The following is a 20120-nucleotide window of genomic DNA, read 5'->3' on the forward strand; positions in this document are numbered from 1 at the left end:
AAGAAAGACTGCAGTCCCTCAGTAATCAAATATTTCGGTTCTCAGACAGGTCTCTGCATGCATTCCTTCTGAACGCTGTGTTCGAATGCAACCCACAACATTTTGGGACCATTCAGGATAATGTTCTGATCTAGTTTATTCTGTGGTGCTTGATCTCATATACAAGTGACTATAAGCTCATTATGTGTACACTTTTTGACCAGAAGTGGTATCCTGGTTTAGGGTTACTGACTCTTCCACTGTTGTTTAAAATGCTTTTATCGCATAAACACAACTCGGCTTAAAAAATCAAACCAAAGCCCTGCTATCCATGCAGGCTAATAGTTAATTTTCCACAAACAGCTTGTGTTAATTCAGTGCAAGCTTCCTCCTCTCTCAGTACCCTACTTTAGCCCCTCGTTGTGTCCTCTCTCCCCGTCTGTAACAGTATAACATTAAGGGCAGGTACCTTCATGTTTTGTCTAGATGCACATTGATAGGCTTTATTTTTTCTTTTTCCCTTTCTGTTGGCAGTGATGGTGCGGGAAGAAGTGGAACCTACATTCTAATTGACATGGTTCTCAATAAAATGGCCAAAGGTGAGAATCAAAAGGCTTGTTACTTCCTCGGTAGTGAAAGATGTGCTTGTGTTGCCATGACAACGTGGGGAGCAATATTCACAGAAAATCTGAGAATAAATTAGAGGAAATTGTACTCTTTCCTGAATGTTCTTAAGCTTTATTTTCATAGCGATTTCAAACAACAAACCTGAAAGCAAATGCTTTGTGGATGAGCAGGTGGGTTTTGTGCTTTTGAGAAGTATTTGAGTTTTTAACTTTATAATTTAAAATAGTTATTACAGTATTTAGAAGAAGATGCCATGGGGCTGTACAATCCTTATTTAGAGGTTGCATGAGTTAGGTCCTGGGCTGCTTCATGACTGTTGCCCCATCCCCTGTCCCCTACCCAGCCATGAGGGTCAAACATGATTACTTTTCTTCCTGTAGCTACCCATTGCCCATTGCGCTTAGAAGAGCTGGGACCAGACAGGGCCCCACGTGCTGCACAAATCTGTCTCTTAAGAGGAAAAAGACTGCAGTGAACAGGACAGGGTACTGAAAATAAATCAGCTAATGCTCTGTTCCCAGCTCTGCCATTGTCTGTTCAATATTGAACAATTTATTTAACTTTTCTATTCCTCTGTTTCCTTATCTGTGAGATGTAATTTTATAAAGTGGGAAATAATCTGTCAACATAAATGTATACTGTTGTTTGTTTAAAATGAAGTCTATAGATTCTCTGGAGATTAGGACCATTCCTTTACTTTTTATTGATTGGTAAATGGTTCGTGGTGGGAAGTACTTGAGATACCCTGAAATAATCTTTGTTTGTTAGAACCAAACTAAAATTTTAATACTGATACTGTCTTCAAAAGGAAGGAGGGTAAAAGTGGGCATGTAACCTGACTGTATGTTGAAAAGGTGTAATAGTCAGCTTTATTTATACATTGTACTCCTTCCTCATGCCTTTTCCATGTTTGTGTCATGGTTTCATAGAACTGCATTTTAAGATGAAGAGAAATCTTGTGAGGTTGAAAATAAACAAAAAATTGTAAGTTGCCTTTCTTAAGATGAGCACTTAAGCTACCTTGATCTGGCATTGTGCACATAAGTGTATTTAAAGAAAAAGGATTAGTTGTAAAAACATATATTAATTGCTATAGAGAAACAATTACTTAGTTGTTTGAGTTCTAATCACTTTACAGTTGTTTAAAATCTTCTAAGATAGACATATTTTTGTATGTAGTGTAAAAATACTTTCCATGTTTTGCAGTCATCTATTGCATCCTGCATATCCCAGTCCTGCGGGACATAGTGGCAACCTGTCCGTTTAGAAAGAAGAGTTTAGCATTTTTCCCTCTCCATATTCTGACCGTTAACGTGTCTCACTAAACATGGACTTCATTTTCTGTGCACAAGCATCTTGTGGAACTTGCTGCTGATGTTAAAAGAAGTTGTGTGCTTGCCTTCTCCTTAGCACTGTACTGAAAATAATTTTTTCAAGTGGGATGAGATTAGTTTTTCATGCTCATTGGAAAATAGGTTTTCACTCTGTGAAGGAATGCGGAGATACTTCCAATGCTTGTTACATGCCACGTGACAACCTAGTCTTTAAAAATAGAAGCACTGGTACGTCGTAAAATTAACGTAGACCTTTGTTAGGTATTTGTTTGGCTCATTTCAGTCGTCAGCAATGAGAAGCCGTAATGAAAACTAGATTTAAAGTATATGCAATTTCCTCGCATAAAGAAGTAAATGAGAAGTATTTTCTAGCTTGGGGCTTTCAGCCACTTAAGGGAGGGTTGACTTTGTTGTAAAAGCACTGAAGAATGCCATTTATTGACTCCATTGTACCATGTAATGTCAAATTCCATTTTAAGTGTGGGCTTAGCGCTTCACAATGCCAGACAAGTCATGTGAAACTGGCCAGAGAAAGGCGTCACAGGGCTTTTTGGAGATCGGTCACCCCCATTTTGTTCTTGACCTGCTCCCCTCTGCCCATGGGGGTGTGCGACGCGAAATCCCCTGACCTGGTGCTTTGGCTGGGGTTTAAATGAAAGATCAAAGGGCAGAGCGGGCATCTCAGCCCTGCTGAGGTGGGCCTTTCCCAGGCTGTCACACTGTGCGGCCGCCAAAGGTTTTGTTCGGGCGGGAACCCAGGCCCAGCCTGTGCGGCCGGGGCCCTCTTTGTCTGGCCTGAGAAGCTGGAGGCCCAGGTTGAGGATCCAATGTTCATCAAATGATCAAAGGCCTGAAGCCCTGGACATGAAATCTTTCTTTCCATTTCCTTTTCTTAGAGAATGAATTGCACGAGTGGCAAAGAATGCCCTTTCCAAAGCTTTTATGTGGAGTGCGAGGGCTAACTTCAGAGTCCTTCAGCGCTAAACATAAAAATGTAAGTGCACTTTCAATCTGGGCCCAGCTGCAAGGCCAGCATCTAGTAACATTTCTTTCAAAAAGGCTTTTAAGGATTAAGGCCTTCAGTCTTTCAAAAAAAAAAAAAAAACTAAAAAAAAACGGACTTTTAAGAATAAACTTAGAATAATTTGAGTTTCTTGTTCCACTGTCTGGTTTATTAGAAAGTAGACAATAATGCATTTTTAAATCAAAGTAAATAGAGGAGTACTTAGTTTCGGCAGTGGGAAAGTAGAAAGCCTTCGCTCTTTAGTGGGGGTTTTAATAGGGTCGGTTGAGAAAAGGAGCTCCTTTTTCATGTAATGATTTACTTCCCTGCATTCTCTTAGACAGTTAACTGTAAATGCCTTTGTCATTTACAATTTCTTCTCCTACTGCTCATTGAATTAGTGCTAATACTTAGTCTATTAAACACGTTATAAATTCATATCTTCTACTATCTTGCCTGTTGCCGTCCCTTGTATTATTTTAGATGCTGAAAACACCAGCGAGGGACCTGTTCCTAAAGCCTAAAGCAGGGGAAAAGAAACCAAGTTGGAGAGGATTTTGTGCCTGACACCCACCACATCAGTCTGACTGCCCCAAACAATTTGAGAAAGTGGGAAGGAAATTTAAAAATGCAAAGCACCCTATTTCAGTACACTTGCAGAATAGTAAAAGTGAGTACCGAGGGTAGGAATGGCCCCTTGGTGTACGTGGGGGCAGTTGAGCTGGTGGGAGGGCACGCACAAGCTCGCACGGAGCATGCAGGAGCCCTGGCTCGGTGAACACCTTCCCGGCCCCAGCCGCCTTCGGGAGCTGTGCAGCTCCGGGCTACGGGGCTCTGCACAGCATCAGGCAGGGTTTCACTGTTGGCTTGGGGCTTTAATGAATTTCACTGTCCTCCGTGCAGTAAATGTAATGACTGCATCCGTGCATTCACTCCAAACAGCCACATGAAATAATCTTATTAGATACTGGAACAGCCAGGCACAACGGTGTCTATTCAGTGCTATCATTCCTATGTCATGTCAGCAAAAAGTTTTAAATGCAAGTGTATCCTTTTGTTTAGTTGTTCCAGTAACTTACCACTGCTATTTACCATGTAGTTTATTACTGTAATTATTTTTCTTGCTAGATTCATATGGAGAGCAGTTACAAGACCCCGATCCTATGCCCATCAAAGTAATAACAAAAATGAAACAGTGTTGAACCTGGCCTCACACACGTTTAAATACTATTTAATGTGATTTGGCTATGATAACTATTTAACTACAATACTGTTTTTACATGCATGTTACAATTTTAAGACAGTTACCAAGTCACCTCTCATTTCCCCGACAGACAGCTTAGGACAAGCTTTAGTGAGTGAAAGTTGAGAAATGATTTCTTTCAACTCCATGTGCGCTTCCGTGATTTAAATAAATACAGAAAATGGTAATGGATTGTTTTTGTAGATAACAATGCTTGCTGGATTTTTGACAGAGCCTGTTTTTCTGAGGCTGATTTCTGCTGAGAATTTCAACGTTCTTGATGTATTTACAAGTTTTATCCTTTGTTACTAGGGACGATAAACTGATTTAGATTAGTCTATTTGATATTCCTTCCTCACCCCAAACTCACAGTAACTCTGAGCTGATGAGGTTTTTCTTCTTTTTGTGTGATCTAGAGAAAAGTTGAGAATTTTCTCATCTTTTGTCTTTCCTGCAGGCTTATTACGGTGACTAAAAGTTTGATATATAGCAAGACATTTTTATTGAGTGTTTCTGGCATGAAAAAGAAAAAAAATGAGATTATGAGTCTTCCCACTTTCATTTTTCTGAACTGAGAGGCTTGGATAGTGTAGATAACAGTTTGATTTTTAGATATTAATCCAGCCAGCAGCTGCTTGGGGTTTGCTGACCATCCATTTTCTTCTGTCTGAACTAGCTGGAACAAGATGAGTCAAAGGGAAGGCAAATATGAATTTTAAAATCCTTTTAAAGTATTGATTTCCAAATTCTAAAACCCAGCAAAAAGATTCGATTTAGCAAAGCCGAACCAACGGTTTATTCTCTCACATTCAAAAGCTGGGATTATAATTGATGAGCACACACGCTCTGGCCTGGGCTGGCTGCGGAGGTTATCTCCCCAAGTCCTTTCCTTGCCCCTGCTCCCCTATTGTCTGAGGGTCTTGTGAGTCAGCTCCTGAGCAGATGCAGTTTCTACCGTGACATTTTAAGGCAAAACAAAAGATGCCTTAATTCGCCTTCTGACTCATCGTGATCAAATGATTTTGGCTAATCTGAACCCTTGCTGAGGTTTTGCTTATCTGCTGTGTGAATTTAACAATCATAATGAAGTTGTGGGGTTAGCTCCTCTCTGAAAGGATTTTATGAAAGAAAGTGCTTGCCCATATTCATGTTAAAATGGATTCAATCTGCTTATTTTTCAGTCCTTATGCAAAGTCTGAGAAAATTCTATTGTTCGGTTGTGCTGATACAAGTCTAGAGCAGACTATTTCTGACATGCTCTTGGTGAAAGAGGGAATATTTCTTCAGCCCAGGATCCAGCTTCTCCCGTGAAAATAAAACTTAAGATACTACGTGTCACACAGTGCTTGAGAATATATACTGTAAAAGAGAGATTTACTTTTTTTTAAAATGGTATTCAGTGGTAAGAGGGCAAGAAGTGGGCTTAGCAATAGGTGGTATTCTGGAGAAAAATTTATGGCAGAAAAATTCAGGACTTAAAAATGTAATTGTTTTCATGTTCTAAGTTTGAATCGATCACATTGCTGGTCTTTGAGATTTGGGTGAGATAAGTTATTATCACCAGGAAAAAGGAAAAAAATGTAGGCCAGTAAAGCCAAAAACGTAGGTTTTGCTTTGTGCATTATTGTACTATCCACAAGACTGCCTCAGTTCTCAGCAGCAGTAATGCTAACCATGTAAATCTGAAATGTTGCTATTTCAGTTTCTGAAGGAAGTTCTTAGCGTCCATGTCAACATATCGTATGTTGTAAGGCCGTTTTTTTTCAAATGAGCTGCATTTATGTATTGTAACTTTTATGTAATGAGTTACCTTGGAAACACAATTAGGCAAATAGTGCTCATTCTTGCAGCCTTTCCCAGCAGATAATTAATCACAATGAGAGCTGGGCCCCCAGCTACACGCAAAAGCGTATAGGGAATGTATAGGACAGTTCTTTACAGTCCAGCCTGTGATGCCCAGGAAATTCTTACTATTTAGAACAAGCTGTTTAAAACAGTGTTTTATACTTTTTGACGTATAAAGCTTTAAAGCTTTTGACACATTATTGACACAATAGAGTCATCGATTAATAGTTCAGATAAAAAAGTAGCATGTTCTACAGGCCTCTGCTGTGAAATGAATTAGTGACCACGGGGAAGGTGGTGGTGGTTGATGTTTCCTAGTGTATGTTGTATGGACTGCATTTTCAGATGGTTTCCTTTATGGCATATAGCAATTTCAAACAAAAAGGAAACAAGTTATTGATGTAATTTCTTTGGTTTTTTTCTTTTTTATGTAGTGTAGTGGCCAGAGATTACTCTAAAAGACCCATATTTCTTGAGTTATTTGCCGTTCTGGGGATTTTATTGGAAAAGAATTGGGACTAGGAAAGTGTGGTAGAAAGGAACCCTAATTATTCAGGGTTTGGGGCAAAAGAATCGTGAAGAAAGACTGATCAGACATGGGCTATTCCTTGGGAAAGGGAGCACAAAGGGGGGTCCCCATAGAGTGTTAGAAGACCCTGAAAGGAATGTATTGATGTCAGTAAGCAGCTTGAGATAGTGACTAATTTGAAAACAAGAGGTCATTGACTGAAACTAAGGAGGAGACAAGCAGATAAGGAATTTGGGCAGCATTTTTTCACACAATGGGTAGGTTAGAATATGGAAAAGTGGAAAAGCTAGTCATAGAAGTACTGTGCTATCGGTTCGGGAAGCAGCTGGGCAAATGTTTGGAAAAGGAGGTTTATATACAGAGTAAAGGACTACTTTTTTTGTAGCTAATCTCATGCAGCAGTCCAGGGAGTACTTAAAGATTTGAAGAGAAGAGTTTAATTGACCAGATGGTAGTCTTCTGGCTGTAAAGGGTACAATGTATATACCTAACTAAAGTGTATTTATTCCACTACTTCTATAGCTGGACCAGTGTAGTCACTTTCAAGGATAAACTTCATTAAAGAGTCAATCCATAATAGTTGCATCTTTTATTCAGGTCACTCCATGATATTGTCTTGTGAAAGTATTGCCACCTACGTGCAACATAGAATGAAAGTAATGTAAAATGTAGTTCTTACAATTTAATAGATTCATGTAGGTAGATTACTTCTATGTCCCCTGTAAAGAAAATTCACATTTTCCAAAGGGGACTCCCAGGTTTTTTTAGGGCCAACTGAGGCATGTTTTCAGAAAAGTCATTTTTGCAATCAGCATCTTAACTTTGTTCACGTTTGATTCAGCACGTGGAGATGAACTGCCTCTCAGGTAATTCAACGGCAGTTTCTGGAAGAGGTACTAAAAGAAACAAATTGTGTAGAACCCTATGGAAGCTGATACTGGGGAACACCTATGAGTAGGCAGCAGCAGCACATCCACAGTCCTTGCTATCTTTACCCTTTACATGTGCACACGTGTGTGTTTGAGTGTGCATGTGTAAGTTAAATTTAGACGTGTGCACTGGTATTTTCTAGAGTGACCATAGGTGATTATGGGTTATTTTACCCTGTATGGAATGCAACCATTAACTCCTATTTCTTGCATGAAGTAATTTAGGCCTATTCCTTTTACTTTTAACTTCTGGGGAAGCTGGGGGATATTTAGATGTAAAATAAAACAATTCCTATATGGTATAGAGTATGATGTGACATATTCTCCTGCACTGTGGAAGTGAGGAAGGATTGGGCCTCAAATTAGCATCCATTTGCACTCAGTTACAGTGAGTGGTTTCTGCATGTTTTTTCTGCATTGACAAAGGATATTAGCTTAAAAGCTGACATGTCAGTCGTGAATTTCTACCTCTGCAAGACTGTTGAAACCAGTGGAAGCTTAGAAGCATCATTTTCCTCTAGCAGTTTTTTAAATATTAGGCTGTTCCTACATGTTCCATCGTCAGTATCACCTTCCTTTGGGCTGTGTACTGACAAAGCCATATCAATTACATTTATACATTTATGACATGCAGTTTTCAAATATTAATGTAAAATGCGTAAATAATAACACATTATGTAATTTATACTCCATGTGTGTATGACTGTCACAATAATTCTCATTACTTCACTTTTTTTACTTTAAGTACTCCCTCTTTCATTTGTATGCTTGTTTTGCCCATTGGATTTTTTTGTTGTAGTTGTTTTGTTGGGGTTTTTTCTAAATAAAGGTAGTGAAATTTTAATTTGGGTCATTTTTAGGTGTATAGAATCCCTTACATATTTTGTGTGAAATTACAGATGGTTCAAAGATTCAGGTATATATTGAGTCCATCCCTAACTACGTACATGTATGCGCACAGATTTTGTTCATCTCAGAGAAAGAATAAGCTTTTAATGAAAATGCCAGCCTGAATACATTTATCTTTTTTGTTATCTTTAAAAGTGTGTCCCTCACTAGGTTTTTGCTGACGCTTTTCTCTTTCCATGAAAAGCATCAAATGATCCTCCTGGCCAATAGCAAAACTCCAGCAGCTACAGCAGCAGACATCTGGATAACTACAAATGAAAATTGCTTTTATTTTTGTAGTTTTTAGCTGTTGTTCAGCTCCCTTTTTTAACTCTAATATTTACAAGTGTTTTTATTTAATGGGCACTCAGACAGTGCAAGTTGAAGGAAGAAAATACTCTTGTTTCTTTGCAGCAGAGTACTGTACAAACAGCAGTTACTCTTACAAAGCGTTTTTCACTTCCACGGCCTTTCCTACGCTATCTTGCAATTGGTTTATCTTTTCATTGTGGCTCCATGTTGCTTTTTCTTTGGCCATTTCCATCAAAATTGCTAAACTGGGGGGTGAGGGAAGAGGGGAAGGCAACAGAGACGAAACACATTATCTCAAACACCATTAGATTTGGCAGATTCTAGCATTCAGGAGGCCAAAACTGCAGTGCAGAAACGCAAGTCTCTTCAGCCCAGGTTCATTCCAGCTAACTTCAGCCATATAAAGCACCTAGCATTAAGCATCTCGCCTAACCTAGTTGTCTAGGTCTCCTCAGTCATCAATGGAGAACAAGACGCACCTCTGGAGGGTAATTCTCAGGCAAATGAATTGCCCATCAGAGCTTCCCCTCTCTCTCAGCTGTTGGGAGAGGAGCTGACTAACTCCGATTCGAACTTCAAGGATGGCTGGAGTAGATGAGATGAGGCTGGGCCTTGGAGACTAAGCTAGTTAGTAAATATTACCGGTATGCCATTAAAACTAATGGTCAGTGAAGAAGTGGTGTTACACTCCCCCTAGTTATGACCCTTTCTTCTTTAATCAAATTGAGTTTGCCCCTCATATGGTGTGATTAAATGTTTGGCTGCAACATTAAGTACTCAATGGGGCAACTGCTTGCTGGAGCAGCTACGCGAGCTGTCCTTTAGAAGTTGTCAGTGGGAAGCTGGAGGCATCTAGGGCATTAGGAGCATTGCAAATCTATAGCATATCTGTGCTACATCCAGCTAGCTTCGGCATTGGCAACAGCATAGCTACGACAGTCTAATCGGCCATGAGTGCTGATTTACCTTGCTAACTCCCCAGAGAGCCCACTTCTGTTACTATACACTATCACAGTATAGATGGGTCCTTTTTGCGTATTAGGCTCCTGGCAGACCTGGATCTCCTTACTGTCTGTCCTTCAGGAGGTTTCTGTCCTTGGGTCTCCACAGTTCATTGTCTGCCTCCTTGCTAAGGCAAAGCTGAACGCAGAAGAGGACCAGAAAATGTTGTACTAAACCCAAGAAAGCCTATTTGTCAGAGTCCTCACATGGGGAGGGAAGAAAGGCAGCTTAAAGCCGCTGTGTACGGGTTTGCTTTCACCATGAAGCATCACTTTTAGGTATGAGTCCTGCAGTCATCACCCAAACACGAAAACCACTTGTATTCTTCCTAAATACAGACACGCTGTGATGAGACAGCCGACTGTCCTTGCTGACACTGTATTTTCGCCCTTACTTTCTTTCTCATCCGTATTTTTGCTATTTCATAATATTACAAGTGATTCTTCCCCCGCACTCCCGACTGCTTGCAAATACTGCGCCATGTGTGACTGAGGGTAAAAGGCTGCACATCAGCAGCATCTTGCAAATATTAATTGGATCTTTTCCAGCTTCTAGCAACAGCAGTGGAAGGAACTGTATTAGGGACTCTTCCTTCGAGATTTTAAGAAGCCCGTTTTTAATCTGACCTAACAAGTCCCTTTGCCCTTCAAGGCCTAATTCAAAATCTATACAATATAATAAATATAAAAAGATGCATTAAGCAGGTAAAGCTGACTAGAATGAAACTGAATACTTGCTGCTGCAAAAAGAAAGGCACTTGACAGGTCATTTCTGTATTCCCCTTAGTACTCTGTTTTTTTTTTCTGTTGGGCTGAATGCTTATTCCCACACAGATCGTCATCATCTCCTTAAAGAGAAACAGTAACAGTGCTACTAAACCCACATTTACAACCTCTCAGCATGACTCCTACGCCATATATTCAGCTTTGTGATCACTTTATGATCAAGGGGAACAGAAAGATGGCTGAGAAAGGTGCAAAGGGTATCGGAAAAGAATATCTGTCTAGGTCCTCACCTCTCTAGTGCCCAAGTACCCTGTAATCATTAATGGATTTGCCTTCATAACAACTTATTAGGTAGGAAAAAGATGGATCATTTTATAAATGATGGTGTGAAACAAAGGGTGAATTTAATGATTTAACCAAAGTGGTGCAGGGAGTCAGAGTCTCAGTCTGGAAGAGAATTCAAATGTATCTAAACATAGCAACCTAATGACCAAGCCATCCTTTAGGACTCTCAGTAACAAATTTATAGCTGTTCTGCAGAGTTATAACCGTATCTTTTTGAAGATATATGTCGGTAGATCTGAAAGTTGTTCCCAGCTAGAAAAATCCTTTTTAATTTAATATTTATGAGTGATATGTATTTGTGAAGCATCACAAAGAAAACTCCAGTTTGGGTTATTTAAAAAGAAACCCCCCACAAATAACTGCTTTGATGAAGTATTTAAGGATCATTTTATTTTTATAAATACACAGAAAATTCAGAGCATCTAGAATCTAAAATATTCCTTTTAATACAGTCCTTTAATATAAAATTCTATCAGTCTTATGGAATCTACACTGCACTTTTCATTACTAATGAATAAAATAGAACTTTTGACTTTGCTTTCAGTGCAAGTATGTTCAAGTTTATTACGTAAAAATAAAATCTCAAAGGTTGCCTGAATTAAGCCAAAATTTTCATACATTTATGTAACAAATGCTGATTGCTCTTATAACTGAAAAAAAACCAAAACACATTTTCAAGTGCACAAGCTCTGTAGTTTGCTGAACCTGAAAACCACTTTTTAATGATACACCTTTGTTTTTAATTCCCAGATGATACATTAAAAGATGATTCCCCTCCTGACAAACTTTGTCATATTCCCGTACCATCGCAGTGACAGCCACGCTGCTATCATGTGGAAGGGATTATCCTCCACAGAGGATATCTTTTGCTTATCAAAATGGGTCCTCTGCCATGTTTAGGGGGATGAGAAGAGAGGGAAGATTTCATTATTATAGTTGTAAAACTAACATTAGGTAATTCATGATGATTTTAAATCTTGCAAGCTCCTGCTGGTCACCTCCTGGAGCCTATTGCAGCAGAATTGGGCTAGCTTGTTATTTATTGCAGGAGGAAAAGGGAATTCAACTTTTCCCCATGTTTTTATGACACGTTGGATATTCCACTTATGCAACTATCTAAGGGCAAACACTTTAACCCCTTGAGATCTGCTAATCAGGAGCACCAGCTGTTAAGTGCCAGTGAGCATCCTGCATTGGTGCCTGCGGGGAGAGAAAGGGTCGCAAAGGACGTGACCCTAAACTTCAGGAACCGCTTCTCTCCTGGGGGCAAAATATAATTCAGTTTGCATCTTCTCTTGTTTTCTTTTGGTTTATCCAGTTAATGTTCCTGATGTGTGTTGGCAGGTACTCACCGTGAATGCTTCAAGCCTTGATGATAGTTAATTGCTGAAGTTAAAATCTGCTTGCACTGGCGTGGAAGTGCTTTTGGAGGTATTTACCCAGCTAGCTCACGGAGCTGCTAAGGGCAGGGGGAAGGCTACTGGTATCTGCCTCAGAGTGAATTACTGCAAATGCACGTTCTGTTTAGAAAAAGAAATTGAACCTTGCACTGTCATTTTTCACAATACTGCTGGTACAACATTAGCTCGGTCTCACACTAAGTTACATTTTTTACGTTAATTTAAAATAAGCAATGAAATGTGTTGCGAAAAAAGAACCTGTCACAAACACAAACCAAATTTATTCCCTGCAGAGTAAAATACAGACAAAAGGTGAAAAGGCAGTTCTTGCTTTAAATGCTTCCTCTTTTATCCCCCTCTTTATTTTCTGAAACCAGTAGCACTGTTAAGCAGACAGGTATGTATTGGTGGGGAGAAAAGAGAGAAAATACCGCCGTTTTGACACATTTTGTGTTCTCTTTTTCAGCTGTCAGTGCCCTCCAGCCTAGGATTTTTAACCCTTCCACTAGATTATTTGTTGTATGACGATAAATTGACATCTCCATCTGTTACTGGACTTTATAGTTTAGTAGCCTGAGCAAAACACTTCCAATAATGGGATATCCTTGGAATCAAAGGGTCCAGTTCTTCCAGCGTGTGCTCTAAACCACTGCATCAAATTTAGTTTGTACGTGGGCTTTCCAGATAAGCAATGTGTAAAATACCTTAGCAGCATGTGGATATTCAGGGCCATCTCAGTAAGGGCATAATTTGACCCTAATATCCTGAGATGCAATATCCCTCTCTCCCAATGTCATGTAACATGTGCTGTATTTTTTGTCACCTGAAATGGCTCAAAAGCATAAATAAAGTGTTAGTGGCTACTGTAGAATGTTCTGCCACACTGTTGTGCTCTCAGATTAAAGAGAAAACAAAGATGTTGAATTTGTGTCAGATCTCAACAAAATGATTCCAAAGCGAGTTGGAAGCTCACACTGCAGCTAAACCCTGAGCTCCTCTCACCTGTGAATGCAGGCTGGGTTCAGACCTCCCTTTGTGCCTTGAAAAATCTCTCCCTTTGTCTGTCCCTGTCACCGGAGAACTTTCTACAGACTACCGCACGCATCAGTGGAAGTGAGCTGAATTTACATAATATCACAGCAATCTAGCCTAAGTTTGAATGGAAAAAAAAGCCCTCATCACAAAATGAGATTTAATAGTGGACTAGCAATATATATTTAAACTCATTTGTTTTAGGCACAATAAGGGAATAGATGCAAGAACATGCAGTGGTGGATGCGGGGGAGGAAGAGAGGTTTGCTCGTGTAGAGAGAAAACAAGTCATGCTGGCTTTATCCTAAGCCATTGATTTCATCAGTTTTGCTGTGAATTTCCTTTTTCCAAGATATTTTTCTTCCAAAACAGCCTCTCATCTTTGTAGCACTAAGTTTTGTTGATCAGCCTCTCTAGGCATTTAGGTAGTTCCCATCACCATAGTATCAGAGGCATTCAGAAATGGAAAAAAGAGGCAGCCAAACCAATCTCTGCCTTCGCTTCACCTTGCCTATAACCCCCTGGCCTCTGAACCAGACATGTGCTTCGGGAAAAATCGTATTTTGCTCTTGTTTTCCCTTTAATTACCTATGGCTGAGAATATGAGAAGTGCTTGCGGGTGGCGTGCTGATCACAACGCATGAGCTGGGTGACACTGGTCAGTAAAAACTGATGTTTCAGGGAGTTCTGCTCAGAGAATACTTCAAAACAAGCTTCCCATGAAGCGCACTGGCCCACTAGGACTATTCTTATGTTCCAGTGGAAGCATATGCTTTGGTGTTTTGCTAAATTGGGATTTTGGGTGTTGTTCATACTATTAGGCATGTCATTCTGTTTATGATGATAAAAAAGCAAGCACCAGTTCACTAGGAAATGCCTGCAATCTGCATCACAGAAATGGAGGAATTAACTCTTTCAAAGGTAGGCTCAGAAGCCCGTCTGGCCATTAAAAAGTGTTATTAGGTCTTGTCATGAACCTCTTCCCTGCACCTAATATGTTACTGTGTTGGCCTGAGGATAGAGTATTTTCAGATAAAGACCATCCCTTGCTGGAGGGGGGACATACATGTTTGCAGCCACGGGGAAGACCACGTGGCACCCGAGCCTGCCAGCTCCACTGGGAGGATCGCTGGGTTCATCCTTGCAGCACACCTTGGAGGCTGGTTCAGGACCATGGTTAGCCTCATCCATGCATGTCAGTGTCTTAAATTTTTCTCAGATTTTAATTTCTGAAAGAGAGAATTCCTCTTACGTTGAGCCAAGATGCTGCTCGGACATTTTAATTCCTGGAAATCTAATGAGACCACAAGTAAGTCTGTAAAGCGTGTGCAGTACTGACACAGCTCTGCTCCCATGGACATCTGTGGTGGAACAGGAAAATCCCACCTAATTGCACGTGTGTGTGTGAGACTAAACACTGAAATGAGCTACCCTGTTAGACCAGTGGGAGGGTTTCCAAAGAGCATACCTTACAGATGCTTTCCAGATGAACTGCCACTGCAAAACCTGTGACAGACTTAAGGTATAATTACTGTCACTGCTATCAGACTTTACAGTGTATGGGAGTATGTGTTGCTTGGCTTTGTTGCAAGGAGGTTTCAGGGGTTTATATTTTAAAATAAAACTTTGTATTTTTTCCAAAGCTCTTCCCTGTAAATTCCTGTACTATGCAGGCAGGGAGGGGGAAGCAAAAGCCACACAATGCCCCAACCTATGGTAATTAGCAAAAATACCTGTCAAAAATACCTTTTCTAAGCTGTCACTGTTATATTTACTGAATGCATTCCATTTCTGATACAGCTGAAGATCATATTTTCTTCAATATGAAGAACATATTGCAAATCAATTATTCTTGTCGAGCTGATGTTATTTTTAAATATCTTCTCATGTCTTTTATCAAAGGAAAACAAATTAAATCATTCACTATTAGTTGCTTTTCTGAATTTTTTAGAAGATGGTGCTGAGTTGTCAAGTTGAGCTGGGTAAATGACATGAACCTAATTACAGTTAGACTTAAGTCCTTAAATGACAAGAGTTGTAAGAAGAGTGGTAAGCATTGGGCCTAAACCTCCAAATCCAGTCCTGGGAACTAAACAAGTATATGTTCTAGATATGTACAAGTTAGCTATTGCAGCAGCAATGCTTTAGGTGCGTGGCCCACAAGTTAGGCACCACGACCCTTGTGAATATTTGGGGAGATTTAAATGCCTCCAGAAGGAAGCCTCAGATTGGCAAAGGCTGGGCCAGGAGATTCCTAGGGCCAGGCAATAGGAAATGGTTGTTAGATTGCACATCGAAGGGCCATGGTCTTCTTCAGAGCACACCACTGAGTATCCTTTACAACACAGCAGATTTCAGAATTGTAGCTGATCCCTGTCCTTGATAAACCATCTAATGATGAAATTGTACATACAAAAGAGGAGAGACCTGAGGTCAGCATCTTTCTAAGCTTCAGAAGCCATGGACCCACATCTGCCCTAGGAGAATACATGGACAGCCAGGGCAGTAGGGGGTAGGGGAGCAGAGATGGGGCAGTTACACTTGGGCTAGGATGACCGTCTGTCCATCTGTCTGATGCTTTGGCACTGTGTGATGTTCTTGCAAGGTGCAGAAGGGGACATATGTGAGAGAGCCAAAATCTGTAGCTAAACTTCTCAGCTCGAGGATTTCTAGCCAGGCTTCTACTCTTGGAGTTCATACAGGAGGGACCAAAACCCCGATTTCCTCTCAATCCCTTCAAAAAACATATTTCAGGTTAGCCACTTAAGGAAAATGAGGAGGATGGTCTTGAAACACCTTAAACAGGAGGAAATTGAGGAGGAAACCAGCACCTCCCTGTCCCCTTCGGTTTTCCAGGCTCTGGGTTATTGTAAGAAAGGTGAGAGGCACAAGGACTCGCTTTGGTCCCTGCAGAGCATGCCTTAAAAGAACTCACCTCCATTTGGAGGGGGAACGGAGCCAGTCCCCACAGCAGTTGGGCTGGTGCTGCAGATCACTATGCAGCAGCGGCATCAGGACACCCAAAGTACAACCTAAAGAAAGTGCCATAGATTTGCTGGCTGAAAGGGTGATCACGCAGCAAGATGGTCTGGCAGGTCCTGAACTAGGAAGCCACAGACAGGTGACAAAAGTTCACCTAAATCTTGTTTTAACAGCATAAAGCTTTGTGTGGTCTGGGCCCTTAATTCAGTGCGTGCTCTTAAAAAGTGACAAAGGGGCAGTCGGTGGCACTGCCACGACAGACCCTCAGGTTCTGCTCTAGGTGCGGAGGCATTTTTAAGAATTTGTTTTTCTCTGGCTTTTCTTGAATTAATGTTAATAAAAGCTGCCCCAACCTCTTATTTTTCTATATGAACACAAAAATTGCAGCTGCCTGCCAAGTCTGCTGAGAGATGGATGTAATAATTTTCAATTGGACTGTTAGCCCAAAGGGAACCCGATAGCAAGAGATTGACAGATGCAGCATGGATTATCTTGTGCTCTGAACTCAGCCCAATTTGTGGTTTGTTGCAGGTGCTAAAGAGATTGATATTGCTGCTACCCTGGAGCACTTGAGGGACCAGAGACCAGGCATGGTCCAGACAAAGGTACTGTCAATAAATCCACTGGGATTTTAAATACATTAAAGGTCTTTCACAGTAGTTGTTTTCATGACAGAAGAGAGAGGGTATGACCTAATTTAACGCAGGTCGCTTGCTGATTACTCTGTTTGGCTCCCTACCAACTGAGGTTTATTTATGCTGAAGATTTATCTAGGCTACTTTCTTTGGTGTTTACTGCTCTTTCTTGTAACATCTCCAACATCTATCTTGATTACCATATATGAAGGGCAGTCAAGACAACAATCTATAGCCTACTAAAGAAAATGTGCATTTGAAAGAATGTTCTTGCTTTCATCCTGAAAAATGGATTATTTTCTTAGAGTATCTGTGCTTAACTGTGCATGTAATATTTTTCTAAAAGCTTCAACTCATTAAAGAGAATGTAACTGCTGCATTTGATTTTTTTTCTGAAAAGTTTTGAATTAAAGGAAATACAGTTTTGTAGGAAATCGAGTCTTTTTTGGTATCTTCGAATGGAAGAGCTTACATCGTGCCTGAAGCCATGTCCTTTATGGATGTAGCACGGTAACTATATATTTGTACCCTTTGGTGAGGTGAACATCTTACTCTGTAATTCCTGTCAGTTGTAATAGTTTTGACATTTTTCCACAGTATAAAACTTTTAAAGATAGCTGATGGTGTGACTGTAGTCCCTTAAATTAGAAATGGAACTTTCTGTTATTAACAATTTCAGTGATGTATGGAATGATATTTTGGGGGATTTGCTGCGAGTTGAGAGCTGCAAATATTACAATAAAGAAACGCGTTCATGGCATGGAGACCAAATAAATCTGCGTATGGCATCGTAAAATATCCAACGCGAGTTATAGCCCCAGACTGAGTAACAAGAGCGATGTGACAGCACCGTCTAAGCCAGGCTGGAACTGATAGGAAAGTCTGCAGCATTTAGGGAGCTGAAATTGCTGAGGGACAAAGTTGAAATAAATGTGTCTTGCAGGAATCATTGGTTCATAACTTTTCTCTAATTTCTTCCTAATCATTTCATCTTCCCACTAATACTGGGAGAAGTGGTGCCTGAGAACAGTTGGGGGGGACATTAATTATTATTTACCAATTAAGTAAGTGCATGAAAAATAAAGATGAGCCAGTCAAAGCTAACTAATCTTGATCTGCAAGACAGACATAAAATTACACAAATCTTTCTTCGGCTTTGGTTATTCAGACTGGAAAAAAAATGCATGTAGCACACAGTATCCATTGTCACGTATATTTACTCTGAGGGAAGATGTAAGTCCTGAACCACTCTGTAAATGCACCCAAAATATACGGCAGCTCTGTAGAAATACAGAGTTCCAATTCCAGTTTTCCTCTCAGGACAGAGAAGTGACAGCTGCTTGTTACCTTCAACAAAATAAAAAAAAACCCCATAGCTCCAGAACCAAAGAATGAGGCTATGTGAACAACGTCCCTTAGCTCAGAAATGGTTACCCAAGTCCCATGAAAATCTCACTCAAGATGTGTTTTTCCCCTCCAAACATTTATCTGGAAGAGCTCCAGAAAAGAAATGCATCCTGTGTTTTCATCCAGGATGAAAAATTTTCTCAGGATATTGCTTATCTCTCCTCTTGCTCCTTCTTCCGTGATTGTCATTTTCTCAAAACCACCCAAATCACTTATTCAAGCTAATGTCTTGCAAATTATAAATATCTGGTTACATGCTAGCAATGCACGGTCCCCAGAGAATTTTTCTGATGGATTTAAACAAACCCCTGTGCTTTCCCAACTGAATACAAATGAGGAATATTAGACTCTTGGAGTAATTTAAAACAATGGATTAAAAGTCAGGTTAGAAATGCCAATTACAGAATATCCCTAGGCAAAATAAACATCAACTTACTTCAGCAATGTTATTGTGTTTCCAGCAGGCAGCGCTCCACATTTTCAATAAGCATGCGAAAGATTTGTTTGCCACATTTTGTCTTCTGGAAGGGATCTTTAATTCAAAAGCACTGTATATAATAAATGGTAATGAAATGATCATAACGACATTCTGCATTTCTGAGAAGCATAATAGAGGGTTTGTGGGTTTGTTATTTTTTTGCAGGGGCATCATAAAATAGAATTGATATGCCACATGTGAGAGGAAAAAGTAATGAAGGAGGAAGTGTATTCTCTGTGATGGGAAAAATACATATTTCCTTTTTTCTCTCTCCTTCTGTATCTTTCCTCTTCGCAATCTGTAATATTTAGCTAAGGTTCTTTATTGTGTCATATATCCTACATGTGCCCAGTTTGTTTTCCTGGGAATTTTTATTTGTAGACATCGCTTATCATTTTTTACTAAATGTATTCTTGTCCCCTCTGTATTAGAGGTGTACTGATGCCACAACATGCCTGTCCAGCTCTGTTTTCTAGATGTTAAAATCCACTGCCAATCAATCTGGTAGATGCGAATAGCAGATATGAATGGCAGTGTAGTTGTCCAAACCAACAAACTGAGCTCCTTTAAAAATTTCTGAAATGAATTTGCTCTAACTGTGCTTGTTCTCGAGGAAAAGTACAGAAGGTGTGTAAAGGCTTCTCTTTGGAGGGTGGTGATGGGCATCAGTGGAAGCTGCACTGCCTGCATTTCACCTGTGCATGTTACACAAAAGGAAGGAGGGGGAAGAGCTCAGTGGCTCCATCCCAGAAAGACCACGTCCTCACACGTCTCATCTGTCTGCTCTACTCTCCCCTTTACTGCAGCGTTTCACCGTCACTTTTGAGCTCTGGCTGTAAAGATTATGCTTTCTAAGTTGTTTTGCCTCTGTAATTTAGGGTCGCACCTAATGTTAGGTGATGGTCTCCACTGAACTTGTCTCCAAAATCCATATCTGAACTTTGGAGTTCATGTTGCTCAGTCCACGGTCCTTGAGCAGACATTTTTCCTCAGGTGGTGCAATGATGCCCCATGCTCACGCAAGGGGTACCCCTCCGTGAGGGGTAAAGGCACTCGCAGGTCAGATGGTGTCCAGCCTGACAGATCTTCACATCTCAGACCAACAAAATTAAAGGGCAGATTTGCTCAGTGAATAACTTTAAAGTAATATAACTTACTTTCAGCAATGTGACTATTTTTAAAGTCTTGTAGTTCCCAATCTTACAAGCTTTTCCTGACTGTAAAACACTCAGATGAAGAGCACATTAGGTAGCCTCATCACCATGGGCAGCTTCCCTTCTTCTGAACTGACGCCCACATCTTGGAGGAATCATCTGCACATCTCCGAAACTTGGCTGCATCACTGTGTCAACCCCGTCGTGCTCAGATCAGCCTCTCCTGTTGCTGGGCGCCCCGTGCTCCAAGGACTGGCAGTGATGGGGACCT

At 40.4% G+C, this 20120-nt stretch overlaps 1 protein-coding gene across 1 annotated transcript in view; it reads left to right on the forward strand.

Moving 5' to 3' along the window:
* PTPRN2 (protein tyrosine phosphatase receptor type N2) overlaps positions 1-20120 on the forward strand; it is a gene marked incomplete at its 5' end in the record, with an annotated part of 501249 nt that overhangs the window by 474525 nt on the left and 6604 nt on the right. Inside the window, 2 exons of the mRNA XM_035891409.1 lie at positions 514-578; positions 16707-16780. Coding sequence (XP_035747302.1) covers positions 514-578; positions 16707-16780 — 139 coding nt within the window. The remainder of the gene's footprint in view (positions 1-513; positions 579-16706; positions 16781-20120) is intronic.

Source organism: Egretta garzetta, unplaced genomic scaffold, assembly GCF_000687185.1.
Source record: "Egretta garzetta isolate BGI_Z169 unplaced genomic scaffold, ASM68718v1 scaffold633, whole genome shotgun sequence".
Lineage (NCBI taxonomy): Eukaryota > Metazoa > Chordata > Aves > Pelecaniformes > Ardeidae > Egretta > Egretta garzetta.